The sequence below is a fragment of the Molothrus ater genome, chromosome Z (assembly GCF_012460135.2).
Source record: "Molothrus ater isolate BHLD 08-10-18 breed brown headed cowbird chromosome Z, BPBGC_Mater_1.1, whole genome shotgun sequence".
Taxonomy (NCBI): domain Eukaryota; kingdom Metazoa; phylum Chordata; class Aves; order Passeriformes; family Icteridae; genus Molothrus; species Molothrus ater.
In genome coordinates, this window is record NC_050511.2 from 68,198,303 (window position 1) to 68,215,265 (window position 16,963).

At 41.2% G+C, this 16,963-nt stretch overlaps 1 protein-coding gene across 2 annotated transcripts in view; it reads right to left on the reverse strand.

Annotated features, from left to right (window-relative positions):
* VCAN (versican) overlaps positions 1-16,963 on the reverse strand; it is a 99,356-nt gene that overhangs the window by 42,446 nt on the left and 39,947 nt on the right. For both annotated transcript variants that reach the window (XM_036403485.2, XM_036403486.2), the window contains one exon: positions 8,398-11,313. In XM_036403485.2, coding sequence (XP_036259378.1) covers positions 8,398-11,313 — 2,916 coding nt within the window. The remainder of the gene's footprint in view (positions 1-8,397; positions 11,314-16,963) is intronic.

Here is a 16,963-nt window from a genome sequence, read left to right on the forward strand (position 1 = left end):
CTAAAAATAGATGCCTTGCTGTGGTAGTGTTACTGCACCACCAAAAATCAGCAGAGGGAGACATATTTTTGACTATAAGGTACTTTCACAAACCCCATCCTGTGCTAACATGACAATATTGCTGCAGAGTTAGCTCACACCTGGCAGGCTCTGTATGTGGTCAGAGTAAACTGAAAGAAAAAAAGAAAAAAAAAATTGTATATAGGCCAGGAAGTCAAACAATTCAATTAAAGTGTGAACAAATACTTGTCTGAAGAACATTTTGGGTTAATCCTTGGTGCTGTCAGTTGGACCAAGTGCCCACAGCATTTCCCAAGGACTCATGAATTTTGCTTCTAATGTTCACTATTTAACTAGACATGTGACTGGAAACTCACTACAAGCCAGAGTGGTAAATACATAAGTAAGCCCGGAATCATTTTACTCACCGCTTTCAAGGAAAAAAACCCAATGGTTTAGGGAAAAAATCCCACAATGAAATACAATCAAAAATCTCAGTGCTACTCTGTGTACATATAGGCACATTCTTTGCTGCTATTCTGGCAAAAAAGCAACAAAAAAAATTACATCAAATATGTGGAAATTCCTTTTCTAATGCCAAAAAACCTCCCACTGAAACTATGGGATTCCTGCTTGATGAGGTGCTACATGTAAAATCCAAGAGTATGGTTTAAAGTCAGAAACTAATATTTCTTGTGCACTCCTTGAGCTAATGGTGGGGATCAAAAAGGTAATGAAGTATAGCAGAGGTAATACCTAGGCAGGCAGGGACTACTGGAAGACATTCCTGACCAGGAATGAAATTCCAGCTGCTTTTCTCCTCCTCAGGAAGCTGAAAGTTTTCATACTGAATTCTCCTCATGTAAGAAAAGCAGTAATACAAGGCTTGTCAGAAAAGTCCTAATGAACTAAGCAGTTTGGGGAAAAAAAAAAAATTACTCCATAAAGAAAGATTGATAACTTCAGCAACATGTTCCCAAAGACAAGACAAAATATTGAGCAGCCAGTCTGCACACATCCTCACTCACTTACAGCAGGAAAAAATATTCTGAAAGACACCAGTGGGTATTTTGTATATTATTGATCAAATGTATCACTTAATCACTTCAAAAAACAAGGAAGGTTTTAAAAGACTGGATTAGCAAGGAATAATCCACTAATTAAACTGAAAATGTGCAAAAAAACACCACTGAAAATTCCATATTAAGGAAGTTACAATCTGGACACATTCAGAAAAGTTTGGTACAGAAAAACACTTTCCTCAAAAAAAAAAAAATAAAATTAAGTCATATTGCATCACCATGTAAAAGACAGCTCATCTTTTCTGCAGTAGGACTTTTAGGACTTTAAGGCTTTCTCCACATGTAAACAAAACTCCTAAAAGGAATTCCTGTTCTTCACAACAGAAGTATGAAAAACTACATTGTACCTATGAATAAAATTCCTTCATTTCTCTCATGAATAAACAAAGAGCCATAAGAAAGCTGGAAATGTGTAATCCCTATGTCTAGATCTGAGACGTCTCCTTGGATACAATGCAAAAACAGCAGGGAATGTGTAGGCATCCTCTGAACAGTATTTAATGTGAGGGCACTGTTCCTTGTATCTATGGAAGTCTAGAAAGGAATGTGGAAAGAGAAATTATTGTTCTATAATAAGTCTTTCTTCAGGAAGAGCCAGCAATAGTGGCCCAAAGACCACTTGTTAATTCAGTTTTAGCTTCTTGTGAAAATTTCTAAGTATCAAGTTTCAGCTCCGTTGGATATGGGGCTGGTGGAGTTGGTTTGTTTTTGTTTTTCCTTTGTTTTGAGAAAAGGAGAAGTGCACAAAAAAAGCTTGAATTTATTAAAATTACTTGGATATTATTTTTGCTTTCATACAAGGCATCACTGCCATTCTGTTTTAAATACAGAAGGGATGTATATATATATACAGAAGGGATGTTTTATAAGGGATGGTGTACAACCTATTTTAAAAAGCCCTCCATAGGGCTTTTTAAAGAAAAGACTATTCTAATATAGAAAGACTATTCTAATATAGAAAAAAGAATATAGAAAAAAGAGACTAATATAGAAATATATTTCTAATATATATTTCTAATATATAGAAATATATTTCTAATATAGAAAAAAAGACTATTCTAATATAGAAAAAACCCCAACTGGTTTAGTTAAACAACAGATCTACCAGTTTGGACTGTACTCAAATGTGTTCTGAAGAAAAAATAATCACCTAATTACACAAATGACCCAGAATCTGCAAAGTGTTATGAAGACATTGTGATACCTACTATCCCCACATCCTCACCACAGTTCTGCTCTCAATCACCTCATTGGAATTACTGTGGTGTAATTACACTGGGGAAGATGAAATCAGGATCTGGCCACGCTGCTCAGCGTTTAACACTTCAGTTACTCCAGGCACAGGAAGAACCTGGCCAGCTCCACAGCAGGTTTTATGAATAATACAGAGAGTCTGGTCATTCAGGATGTGAAAGTTACTCCAGTCAGACCTGCTTCCCTGGGAAATGAAGTTTAGAACGTGACAATTGATAAAGAGACAAGTTCAGCCCTCCATTAAGGAAAAAAAAAAAAAAAAGGAAGAAAAAAAAATAAGACTATATTTTGCATTTAATAAGGTGGGAAATGGGTCCTGCCCATGTGAGGCCACTTTTGCTGTTGCTTCGAGATCCCACCAGAAATTAATTCAGGTCAGCCTAGCTGCAAGACAGCAGCTTTCCTTACAGTAAACCTTGGTTTGAAATAGGTCCTCTAGAGAAACCATGGCTTTCAGTAGCACATACCTCTCATTTGGGGAAAAAAACAAATGGTGATTTCAGCACACAAAAGACAAAGAGAGACTTCTGCTGAAAGGGAGGAGACTAGCACAATAATCAGCAAAGAAAGGCACACCAAAAATTGCTCCTAGCACACGTGCGCGTACACCACAAATAGTGGTGTCCAGAGAGATTATTTGCCAGCGAGCACAAATAAAACACCTTAAAGGAGAACAGTGTGGGTACAGATGAAGAGAGATGCAGCCCTGGGTGCTGCAGACTTTCAGGCTGTCCCTTGCGATGCCTGGAAGAGGCAGTGGTCACCCCAACAGCCCTAGGGCCTGGGGCAGAGCCAGCATCTTCCCTCCCTGCAGAGCACCAGCGCATTCCCAGTCTCCCACGCACGCTCCCCCCCCTCAGGAGCCACCAAAAACGGGGGGCTGAGCAAGGGGACGTGGTCATTCTCTGAGACTGAGCAGAGAAATAAAAGTATCAAGGGATAAGTGTCAGGAAGAAAAAAGGCCTATTCAGGCTAAAGACAATGCTGGCAAGAACAAACACGGGTATAAACTGGCCAAGGAGCAATTCAGGCTAGATATTAGAATCAGGCTTAAACAGAGCCATGACGATCTTTGACAGCCCTCCAGAAGGAGCTGTGAAGACAAGAAGATTAAATGAATTTTAAGGCAAGGCCTAAGATGGACCTGAAAAGACTCTATTCTGCCTCCTTTGTTAAGGTTTATGACTATGGCTCATTACCATCCTGCATTTCATTCAAATTTCGCTTGCCCTCTCACACTGCTAAGACAGAAATATGCATGTCAGAGAATTACATGTTGAAACACAAAGGTTTGTAACCTCTTTCCATAAAAATCCACATCCACAAAGCACAAGCTCCTGCAATTTCACTCTCTTCAAAGCTGGAGGGGACAAGAAACCAGACAGAGCTGGTGTGAGTCCCAGGGTCCAACAAACACTTTGAAACATATTCACTAAATAAAGACTTTCAAATGTCTCCAAAAAACACAGGTGTGCAAATTACTCCTGATTCAGACAGGAGTTATGTTTCCAGCATCCCCTCAACCACTGTTAAACAACACCCCCACAAGCATTTTTCAGCTCATAAAAGCTTTATGAGCTGAAAAGTTCCTTCAGGTTTGGTTGGTTGTTTTTCTTTTTTTTTTTTTTTTTCTTCTTTTCCCAGCTGCTAATCCATGACCATCCAGCACCAGCAGCACCAGCAGGGAACATCAGAGCGTGAGGACACAACAGGGCACGAGGTGGCAAATTCTGCATCCTCGCAGAGAAGGACTAAACCCTGTGTCCCATCTGATGCCGTGGGAAGCTGCGCATGTGCTAGCACCTCACGCTGCAGGGGTGTTTGGCTTCCTCACTCTCGTGATTCCAAGGGAAAAGCTCCTGGTTCCAGCTCCAGTGGATGAAGGTCCCAGGCCCCTTCCATTCTGAAACACGTGTGTGGCCCTTCCTGTAGCATAAAAAGGGATGTTTCCTCGTGTGCAAGGATGTTTTTCCTCATTAACTGAAATACCTCCCTGAGATCTGCCCATGGGCTGTCAGAAAAAAACAAGTCTTACTACCCAGATTAATTTGTGCACCTGCCTCATGTTTGCCCACATGGGAGTGTGTGGATTTGTTTGTACATTTTCTCAATGAAAACTGCTGTATTCCTACACAAATGAACAGCTTTATCTGTTCAGCTCTGGGGTCTTTCTTATCCGCCCTAGAACACATCCTCCAGAATTCAGACTGAGTTTGACCTTCCACCAGGCCTTAAAATTACTTCTGTTCAAATTACTTCTGTTTCCATGCCTTGTTGTTTTTTTGGTTTTTTTTAATCTAAAAGTAAAGTTCCTTTATAGGAGTTTTCATTGACTGCAAGCATGCATTTTAAAAGCTAGGAGTAAAGCTATTTATCTCTAGAATAAGAAAAGAAGTCCTCTAGAAGAACCTTCTTCTGGTCTAATTAATAAATGTAAAGTCTTAGAAATGATAACATTTAGTATCACCTTCCAGTTACTGTACTACTTTATATTAAGGGACATGTGTGTATGAGACAGGAAAATATCCTTGCCCCTTTATTTACCTGAATTTAACTCCACACCTTTCGAGTGCAGCTTCAGCCTGCAGTAATGATGAAGAATGATATCCCCTGAAATTCCATACATCCATAACACATTCCACGTATCAACAGCACATTCCAGCCCAAGGACTTCAAGGCTCTTCAGAGAAGTTGGTGCCAGTCTGGCGAGGGTTTGAGGAGGAGGAGGAGGAGGAAGGCACAAGGAATCCTTCCTGCCTCTCCTTCCACCTGTGCCTGGCTACAGGTGAGCTCGCCCGAGCCAGGGCTGCCCCCACCACCACAGGCTCTCTGCCCTGCTTGATGGAAACTGCTTAAAATATCTGAAAATCTCAAGAATTCACACAGTTTAGCACAGCCTTTCTCTTCCACGCGGAATGTAAGGCACCGCTCCTGCCTGACAAAGCCTAATGGCACCTCCATGGAGCAGTTAAATATTATTGTGCCCACGCTGTGGATGGCAAATGGAGCTGCAGGGAGCAATATTCAGCTGTGTAATAGCAAGGTTTTTATTGTAATTGAGTGATAGGAAACAAAACATGGTGCTGAATTTCTGCTGAGCCCTGCCTCACTGTTAAACTGTTGCTTCTGGCAAAAGCTGAATAACAAGGAGGTGAAGAATGAGGGGGAAAGAATAATCTCATAAATAGTTCCAGCACTTCTGCAAACACAGAAAGGAAAATATACTCGTTTATAGACAATGCCATCTATATATAACCTCTCATTATAATTCCTATTTGAAACAGTTATTTCTTGAAGGGCTTTGGTAAGCAAGCTGTCCTTTCTTAGGAGGCACTTTTGGACTCTTGACTTGAAAATCAGTGAAGGCCTTTGTTTATAACCCTCACAGATTAACTTTATCTAAAAATGCTAAACTGCATTACCTTGAAAACATGCCAAAGGAGGAAAAAACTTTATCAGAGATGTAATGATGTAAACTGTATTTACAGTTTCCAAAGAGCTAAGAATAAAAAGCCAGAAGTACAGTTTATGTAGTTCTTTATGATAATGGATCAATTCTCAAATAAAGAGTGATAGAAAAAGAAGTTAAACTACATCCTAGTGAAAGGCATATGTTGGTAAAATTTGCCAAATTCATTCCTCTTCATTACTCCCTATACGCATTTTCTTCAGCACAAAGAAAAGTTTATGGACTAAGAACAATGAAGGGAAACTGGGCCTGACAGGATTTTTCAGATGATGTCTTTCATTTCTGTAGCAATAAAATAAATCAATCCAAACCCTCAGAGAGAATAAATCTTTGGCAGTTCTAACTGAATTTGGGGTCAGTAGGTAGAGGGTGCCTTTAGTCTGTGGATAGCTAAGTGGGGGAATTCCCACTGCCAGGGCCTGAAAACAGAAAAATGAAGAAAATTCCTTTTTAAAATTGCCCTAGACACACAATGAGGCTCTCTGTGTCTAAAGAGAGCACAGACAGTGCCATATGACAAATTTAATAATATTTAAAGATAATAAATTTTATTCCTCTCTTCACAGACTGAATAATTCTTAAAGGCAGGTTTTTAAGGATTTATAACTTTATGTCTGCTTACACACACCCTGTCACATATGCACACCTACACCTGGGAAATGCATGCACAGCTTTGAAAGTTTGTGAAGATGAAGAAGACAAGCCCTGAAGAAAGTTTGTCCTAAGGATCTGATCACCCAAGGCAGAGCAAGAAAGAGCAGCTATGAAGAGCATCTGCACGCCCTGTCCTTTAGATAATCCACTTTGAACCAAATCCTAATTTAATAAAACGCACTACCCATACTATTCTGAAAAAAAAAAAAAAAGTGTAAAATGAGGCTCCTCTCGAGGTAGATGCAGAGAAATCCTACATCCACACCCTTCCAAACCATCCTACTTCTTCCCACCACCTGGAACACACAGCTGCCCAGCACAACCCACTCTCCTGTAGGAAATAAACTGCAGCACAAATCAAAAATCTAATAGAGAAAAAATATGTCACTATTACCTAGTCCAGCTACTCATCATTAAGTTAAATTAGGTGAATATCCACAGACACAAAAGGACTTAAAATGTGGGTTAAGTTTTGTCTTCAGAAATTACCCTTCTGCTCTGACTTACTGGGACTTGTATCATTGAACAGAGACTCCCAAGGCACTGGTAACATATAAAGACAAAATAATGATAATATACAGCAGAAACAAAAGTTTCAGAACTATCATTTTCTGAAATAGAAGGCTAAGCTACTATTGCTATATATAACTTGTGCAGATTTGCACCCTGTAAACATAAAGTAGGATAATAAGCACAATGTGTAAAAAGATACCAAGCCAAGGTATTACATGTCCAAACAGGATATGGCACATCTCAAGGGAAAAAAACCACTACTGGTTTTTGATTTTTGAATGGAACCCTACCAAGAACAAACCTGAAAAAACCATCCAAAAGACTCCCATAAATTATGAATTCTGCTGGATGAGTTCTTCAGAGGCACGGAGGTTTTGGCCAAGAACCAAAGAGAAAACAGTTTCTGACACAACCATTCAAAAGACATGCATGCAGTTAAGGTATATAAGACCAAAAAAAAAATCCAATTTTTTACTTTGTTCCTTCAAAAAAAAAATAAAATAATTATTATACAACCATAAGACAATTAAGCACCATAAAACATTGAGCCTAACAGAAATTCTGTGCTTTGTACTGCTTGTCAGTTCCTTTGCTTTTTGTTTTAAAATAAAATTTTTTACCATGAAATCTTAAATAATAGTCAGTTGACAGGATTCTTTGATGTAAAACTGCACACCCTTCAACATTTGCATTATGGAGACATATTCATCATCAACCCCAACAGTTCATTGCTACTTTAGAAGTTTCTGTTCTGGATACCCATGGAATTGAAGCTACATACACATGTACAGAACCATCAGCTAAAAAATGTGGCAGAATTAAATATTGCATCAATGTGCACCACATATTCCCTAAGATGGATTTTTAAAAAATTCTATGATATGCTATTAAAAAAAAAAAAAATTAAAAAACCCCATTCCTACAAATCACAGGAGGCAGTAGAGTGCTTTAACCATTTTTTAGCTGACTACACTGTACATGGCATTGTTAATTGCTACAGACCAATGGAATGTTAAAATAATCTAGTGCTTCGTTTAGGACTAGTAATGCATGGAATGGAAGCTGTGAAATTAAAATGCTTGTTTCACAGACAGCTGGAGTTAAATTGGTGACTTGACAACATTAAAAAAAGAAAACTGGACTGTAGCCATCATGACTTTTAAAAAGAAATAAAACATTTTCATATTCATTCTTACGTAGAAACAATTCTTACCACACAGCAAGTATAAAATTCATTTCTGAGGGGCTTTTAACGGACAGAAAAATAGACCTACCAATATTCAGCAAGTTGCTGTCTAGACAAAAGTGGTACTTTGCATCCTTCAGTGATCCAAGAAACACCTCCAGCACATCCTAAAGCACACCTGTTTGACATGACAAACTGTCCACTCTGATGGACTGCGGGTCTAAAGGGCAAAATCTTACCTGTGTCATTGCCTGTGATTTGAATAACATACAATCTTATGTCATTATCAGGGTGTGAAGTGGAAGGAGACACCTCCTGAGGTTGCAAGGCCTCTGTGGCCTCCTTCACTTGGGGTGGAGCAGTAGGTCGTGCCACCGCCGTGGCAGTGGATGCTGTGAAATATTCCTTATCGATCTCCGGCTCCAGCATCTTTCCTGGCAGATCATCCTCAGCAGTGGTTTTGCTGGGAGACACAGATTCATCAATTATGATGATGTCATGGCTTGTTACCTCCTCTTCTTCCTCAGGAATGATGCGTGGAGTCTTTGGAGTGACAAAAGGCTTGGTTGCAGATGTGGGCTGAGCTTTGTCTGCAGCACTGAGGGAAGGTGTCATGCTGCTGGGAGTTGTTGCCTTATCTGTTGCAAATACAGCTGGCCTGGTTTCCTCAGGTTCTGTAGTCATTCCTGAGCCTTCTGGATGAGCATGGCTTGGAGAAGCTCCCAGAGCCAGGTCAGTAATGCTTTCCGCAGTGGAACGTCCTGCTGGCGTCGTATGGGAGGGTGGCACGGAATCCCAGCTCACTGCATCATCTTCCTCCCTGGTGGGGGTTTCTGGGCTCTCCTGTGTCTTTGCTTCAGTTCCAGCAGTTATGGGCATCACCTCAGTGACCTCCTCATCCTGGTCAGGAGCAGTTCCAGCTGTTGGAGTTGCCGTGAGGTGCAACCAGGTGCTGGTTTCCTCAGGTGCCAGAACCCCTCCGTGGTCTGTGGATGTCACTGCAGGTGCAGGTGCCTCTGTGGCTGGGTACATCTCCTCATAAGCTGAGCCTGTCTCATCCAGTGTCTCCTGAACTGCTGTTTGAGCCCATTCAGATCCTGGTGACATCTCTGGTTCGTGTGTGTGGGCAGATGTCACAGACAGTGTGGCAGTTCTTGGTTCCAAACCTTGGTCCAGTGTGGAGAGTTCTGGGAACACCTCGCTATGTTTTGCAGTTGTTTCTGTTGCTTCTGTATGAAAGACATCATCAAAAGGAGTCTGATCAGTAATTGGCATATCTCTAGTGACCTCACTCTCTACAGTAACTGGAACTAGGGAGGCATCATACTCCTTCTGTGGAGCTGCAGTATCTACCTCGGTTACACCTGTAAATTTAATAGTTCCCTCTGTCCCTGATGTCTCATCTCCTTCACGCTCAGTTACCCCCACAGCTGTGGGCACAGCACTTGGCAATACAGTTACACTTGGGGAGCTAAAAAACCCTATGGTTGCACTACTTTCTTCCACTGGTATTTTGGATGCTGTGGTCATTTCCAAATCCAAGGAGCTGCTGGTGTGGGATGCACTTGTAGTGTCTCTGCTCTGACCAAAATCAGATGATACCACTTCTTCATCCCTTGTGGTCTCTGCTGGCTCCCTGCTTGTCTCAGTTGCCTCTGTAGCTGCTGAAATTGGAGCTCCTGGATGCACTGTGGATTCCACAATGTGTCCTGGAGATGATGTGGGCTCCATTCCAGAGAAGCCATCCTCTGTAGCAAACTCAATCACTCTTCCAGTGTGAGATGACTCTTCTGTCATGTACCCCTCTTCTTTATCTGTTGGCAGCCACGTGCCAGAACCTGGAGGGGCCTGTGTGATCTTCTCCCTTGCAGAACATCCCTCAGATTCTCCTGCAATACATGGAGGAATGGCAGCTGTGGAATGAGGGACCTCCTCATCTGTTGTCCTCATTTCTGGCCGCTCTGTTTCCTCCTGCTCCTCCAAGACAGCTGATGCTTCTGTCTGCTGAGATGAGGCGATAAGAGACATGGTGCCTTCTCCAAAAACTGGCAGGGCATCGGTGCTTCCTGAGATGGCCTCAGTTTCTGTTTGATCAGCAGCTGACACAGAAAAGGATACAGGTGTTCCAGAGGCCACAGTGGGCTGCACGTCCCTCAGGTCCTCTCTGCTCCCTTCAGCTGAGGCCTCGCTGTCCAATGCTGTTGCAGAGCTAAATTTAACCCAGGGCGTTGACTCTTTCGCTGCAGAAAACTGTCCAGTGGTTACTGCTTGCTCATCTAGGAGTGCCTCTGATGCAGCAGGCACTTCTGCTCTTGGGTAATGACCAGCAGCCACTCCAGAATCTGTGCCAGACACAGCGGTGTGCACGCTCTCACTGCCCTCCCTCTCTGCAGACTCAGCGGTGTGCAGAGCTTTAGGGATCACAACAGTTCTAAGTTTCTCGTCAGATTTCGCCTCCAGTGATGTTTTCGTGGGGGCATTCGTGAGGTGGGCACTGTGGGACACTTTCTCCTCTGTCAGTGAATCTGCAGCCCCTGTCCTGGCAGCCTCTCTCCGAGCAGTCTGTAAGAAGCTATCTGTAGCTGTCCTCAGAGGGCCCACTTCTATTTGCTCAGTCTGATTATCAACATCGTGCCTCTGCGCATCTCCCGTCTCAGCATCTTCCCAAAAACCAGTGGAACTCTTAGCTACAGCTGTGCTATCCTGAAAAATTACAGAGGTCAAGAAAGCGTCCTCAATGCTTTCAGACCTACCTTGTTCCTCTGCTTCAGAGTAAGTGTGATCCAGCTCCAAATCTGGGGCCGTGGTGTCTGCTGGCCTGGGTGAGACATCGTACTCAGTCCTGCCCAGTGTGTCACCAGTGAATATTTCGCCGTCGGTGACAGTCTGAGGTAGAAGGGTGGTGAGAGGAATGTTCTCCATGAGCACCTCCATCTCCCTTTTCTCCTCAGCCACGTCAGTAGTCATTTCTGTGTCCTCCTCAGACTCTGGGGTTGTTTCCTCCAAAGAAATTGTTTGGGTGGCAGGCACTTCAGTGAGCGGGGTCTCGGAGATGGGAGGCTCGAGAGGAGCTCCAGCAGGAGATGATCTCACGCTGTCAGTTCTCAGGGATGTCACGGGCTCAATGGTTGTGGGCTCTGTTGTGACTTTTTTAGCTTTAAAAAAAAAAAAAAAAGCAAAAAACAAAAAAAAAAAGAGTACAGTCAGTACACAGGATACTTTAGTTCGTTAGTTTGAATGTCCCCAACAAAAAAAAATAAATGCCATGCTGAAAAATAAGTGTTTCAAAGGGGTTAGGTAGTTTTTTAGAGCATTGAATGACATGCAATAAAACACTGTAGAGCTGCAGAATGCCTAACTTAAAAGTCAGATGAAGTGAAAAAAATAGCAATATTCTTCATATTTGTGGTTTATATAATTACCCCTAGAAGTCCTTGTGTTACATGAGTGACCATCAGCCTGCCAGGTACTGATCTGGGGACATAAAGGTTTATTTCAAGATGTCACAAATTAGGAGAGCTGTGGGTTTTCTTCAAAGCTTGGCGCAGCATCCAGCTCAGATGTATAAAGGGAGTGAAATAATGCTTTAGCTTATTTTCAGCACATAATTACAAGCTGCAAGAAGGAATCCTCACTGCAGTGAGAGTGTGCTCAAGCAGCAGGATCAAGCATGCCACCAGAAAATGCTGCTGCTGCCCTGCCTTTAAATTATGCTGGGAGAAATTCATTGTGGGGAAAGGTGAGAATGTTGAACCGTAAGATCACAAACTTAATACTACTAAAACGATGTTGATCTTTTGAAGACACTTCAAAGATGCACATCTGAAACTCCTCCACACACAGAAATGCTTCCACGGGAGTGCTGAACATGCAAAGGCAAAGTGCTGAACCCTCTGGATGATGGAAAAGGTGAGGGAGTTGCTATCCTAGATGAACAGGAGGTACAAAGAAAGGTCCTTCCAGTGAACCAAACTGTGATGTTTTAAACAACCTGGTGACTTTGCTGCTTGTCTACTCCTTTTAGCCCACATTTCCACGCCATCTAAGGAGGAAATGTGAGCCAGCGCTGCAAGGTGTGTCATCAGATTTTAAATTCCTTGAAAAAGTGAGTGCTCAGAAAAGAGGTTTTCCTCAGGAAAAGCCCAGGTTGGAACCATCTTCCCTTCTACCAGTTTTCCCAGGTCAGTAATCTTCACAAGGGCAATAGGAGCAGATGGGTGGAAGATGGGAATGTCTTAAACCAATTCTGTTAACTGGTAAGTAACTGAGAGTCAAAAGCCTTATAAGGATGCAGATAAAGACCAAAATACAGCTTTTAAATCACGCTAAGCATATGAAGAATGCATTAAACAGTCTGTGCTTATGAGGACTCACTGTTTACCAGAGAGACATGACTACATCTAGAACTTCTTGCAAAATAAAATCTTGCTTAGCATGTAATAGATCAAATAAGTCTCTTCCCTTTGCACACAGAAATCAAAACAGTTACATTATTTTACAGTTTATACTCAAGCATCAGCAACATGCATGCACAAATCAGGGTTTTTTTCACACACCCATGGCTAATTAGGTGCCCCTTTGATAGCTGGAGATATGAATTCTGCGTGTGCAAGTCAGGGTGACACAAATATCTGTTCAGTTTCACACACTCAGCCCTGAAAATGCCACCTTTGCAAAAGACCTGTTTGATTCATCCTGAAGCAGGAGGGACTGGCCAGGGGATGACTGCTCCAGATTTCTAGAAGAACGTGTAGAATTACAGAGTAGGAAAATGAGGTAAAAGGGTTGATATTTCAGCTTTCCTGAACGAGAAGTGAAAGTGAAAAGGAAATTGTAAGGGCAAGAAAATATGACGTCGCCATATTTAGAAGTGGTGGTGTTCTTTGCCAGCAGAGAAAAAAAAAAAAGGAGCAGATACCTTTCCCTACCACAAATTTAAATTTTTTGTGGTTTTACAAAGAAGATTTAGCTACATATTATATATATGAAAATGCTTTTTACTCATTTAAGTTAAAATATTTTTCCTCCCCTCTCTGCTTGCATGGGGCTGGTTTAAACCCCACAGGTTTTTGCCTCACGGCTTGGGAAATGAAGGATGCACACAACTGGTGTGTGCTGCTGGGTGGTAGCCGTTAAACCTCTACCAAAGTATTCATCATTTTCCTCAACAGCAATTTTTACTTTCTTTTTTTTTTTTTTTTTTTTTGTTTAATGGCAAAATGGAAAGGAGGCAGCAAAGTCTCAATCTCTCCCTTCTAATCACAGGATCGGTTCCCTAAATGTGGATGGAATTGGTTTTGCAGCCAACACAAACACTCACTCAGGCTTCAGCTGCCACACTTTGAGTGACCATCAGGATCACCCTCTGCACAAATATTAAAATGTTAATACCCTCTAACAGAACCAGACAAAAATGAGGGCAGTGTAGATAATTTTTTTTTTTTTTAATCTGTGGAAAAAAAAGGTAAGTTTATCTCATCGCTGCTGGGAAATTGTGTACACTTACTCACAACCACTTACACAGCTCCCAGATTTCCAAGAAATGCTTGGAAGTCCCAAGAGTTCAGATATTTATGCTTGGGATGCAGATATTTATTATTCATGACTTATTATCTGCTAATGACTTGACAGAATAGGTACACATTTATTATGCCAACTTGAAAAAACACCAAGCATATTTGGTTTGTTTATATTAATAACTGAATCAATAAATATTACCTTTATAGAGTGTTATAAGTAGAGCCCATATTTTTTAAGAGTTTATCAATAAACAGCCAGATTTTCTCCCATGGAAATTGTGTGCAAATCAGCTGTGGTTAAAATCAACCAGAGTGACCCTAAAGTCACTTTGTCTAAACAATTACATGCAAGTTTTTTCATTCACATCATCCAGGAGTGCAAACTTATTTGACTGGATGAAAAAAAAAAACCCTGACAGCGCTTCTTCAATGAGAAACATATCCATGTTGTTTTATTTTTTTTCTGTGTGAAAAGAAAAAAAGAATAAACAAAGGGAAGGTTGCTTTTTTAGTAGACAACACCAGTTTGAGCTGTCCTCCGCTCCACCCAGATGTTTTGCATTACTGTACTCCTTGCATCATGCGTGCAATATGCTATCTCCTTTGTCCTCCTCCTTCTGGTTCAAGACATGAGACAGATTTTCCTAATAAAATGCATGAACATATTAGCAGCAAGAAAGCAAATTATCTCACCAACAGCTGCTCGTATCAAAGACTATCTGTTTTTGGTTTTTTTTTGTTTTAATCAATTCCTTCTACATTGAACAACATGCATGAAGTTGATTTTGGAAGGGCTGTATGACTTTGCAGAGATGTTATACGTTGTCACTCCCTATTTATTTATTTTATGCTTTTACTGTACAGCATTTTCCTCTTCTTCTTTTCCACCATGACTTAAACAAGGATTCAAAATTTTGGAGCAATATTGAAACTTACTATTTTTTTCACGGAAATCAAACTGCACAACTTCAGACACGGTTCAACTTTACAATTACCAGAAAAGGATTTTGGCGTGTTTCTGTGCTGTTGAATTTGGGATTAGTATTAGTGTACTTTATGGAGGAGAAATGCTTATTTTATAAATTATATATATTATAATTTGTACCCATGGTTTTTCAACATTACCAGATCTACTCATGTACCTAACTTGAACCACTTGAGCAATTTTTCTGCACTCACAAATACTGTTTATCTGTTTACATTTAGGTAAGTACCTAAGAACCTGGAAGGACATAGACCCTATAGGCAGAGATTGTTTTGGGGCATTGCTAACAGCCAAAACAACAAAAATTTTGCTTTAAGTTGGAACAAAAGCTGGAAATACTGAATTATTTTTGTGAATTACAGCCAAAATAAATTATTACAAAATATAAATAATGTTGAGACACTCAAAATTAATGTTTGAAATCTTTGAGCCCAATTTAAGCACAATGCCAATGCAGAGAGCTGCCTTGCTTCATTTTTGCATATTTTTTTATGTTAATTTGTTGTGTTTCTTCTTGGTGTCTCTTCCTTCCCTGCTACCAACCCTGGCAGAGAGGACAGCCTTGAATGTTCCCCTGAGCCCAAAAGTTTTGCCAGCTGGAGTTTAAATTACTGGCAGAGCCTTCCAAGCTGAACAAGTCTAAGATTAAGAACAGATCCAAAAAAAAAAAAAAAAAAAAGAAAAAGAAAAAAAGAAAAGAAAAGGAAAAAAAAAAAAGAAAGGACAAAAATTGGTGCTCTGAGTTACAGGCTGAGCAAGAAGCCTCTGATCATGGCACTGATCCAGCACCTGCTCATTCACACTTTTCCAGAAGCAGTGGTGCACAGGGCATTTTGTTCATAAATAATGAGACTTTTGGTAGCAGAATTCAAAATCTGACAGTGCAGCTGTAAGAATTTCTCTGTAACTCCAGGTGCATACTCCCACTCACCTACACTCTGTTTTGACGTCAAAATCAAAAGCCAAATGTAATGAGAAAAATATGAAAATTTAAGTGCAGGATCTGTTCCTGCTTACAAAGCATGTGCCATAGCAGAGAAAACCAACAGGATTCTTAAAAAAGTACCCAGAAATTTGAAAACTATCAGGCTGTCTTATTTGCAACAAAAACTTATAATAAAAATTTTTGCATCCTCTTCACACCACTGCCCAAGGTCTTTTCTTCCAGCTAACAAAACAGCAGAGGCAGCAGCTCTTTTAGCTCTGTGAACACAAACACTCTTAAGTAAAACCACTTGCTATTTCATAACTTCTGAAGTCAGATGGTTGAAGAGGAAAAGATATGTTATCTCCTGGTTTCCCCACATGCAAGTGCAGTTCTGTGGACGAATTATAACCTGCCAATCTATCCACAAAAGAACAATAGCAAAAAGCATTTCTCTTTCCACATTATTTATTATGAAACTGCCAAAGAGGACAACAACAACAAAAAAAAAATCAGCAAGCCTCTTTAGTCAGCTCTTCCTAATTAAATCTGTAACCCAGCACCAAATAAAAGCAATAATCTTTTGCTTTGTGACCGCAAAAAAACAATTGAAGAACAAAAAGGGCCAAGATTGTCACTTGGGTAAGAACTGAGAGCAGGATTCTTGGTGCTCTGCTCCCCCCGCCTGGTGTGAAAGGGGGGAAATCACCCCTGTGTGCCATGGGTGATGCCCAGACCCCACAGCTGCAATGGAGCAAAAGTGACAAAGAGCAAAATCAATTCATGTTTTCTGCACTTGAGCATTTATAGGAGTGGACCTTCCACTTCTTCACATTGCTGCTCCTCATCCTACCCTTGTTACCTGACCTAGCCAGTAACCTGAGGCAGTGGAAGGAAAATGCCTCCAACTGTGTCTTCTTCTCTTTTCTCTCTCTGTCTGGCCACAATGTTTGCACTCAGAGGTTGTTCTTTGAGCACCCAGTTTTGAATCACTCAGGCAAATGCAAGTTCTCTTGCTCAGGCAAGAAGCATCTCCTCCCCAGCTCTTCATGGTGCTCCAAACAGCTGCTCCTCATACATCAGTCAGGTTGATAAATCTCTGCTCCTACTTTATGCAGCATTTAAAAGGTTGAGCTGCACCCAGGCCCCACTTCCTTCCCCTCCTTCTCAGGCTGAGATGAACAGCACAGGCTGGTTTGGAGTGGACTGAGGTCTTCTTGCAGTTTTCAGCATGGTCTAACTGAGCTCTCAAAGCCCTGAGGAAGAGTAGGGTGAGGAAGCTGCAAGGGGCTGTCGGTGTGCTGCTCACCATGAGCCCAGCAGAGAGAAGCAGGGATTTACTACAGCCACACCTGGGCTGAGAAATTACCAGGGAT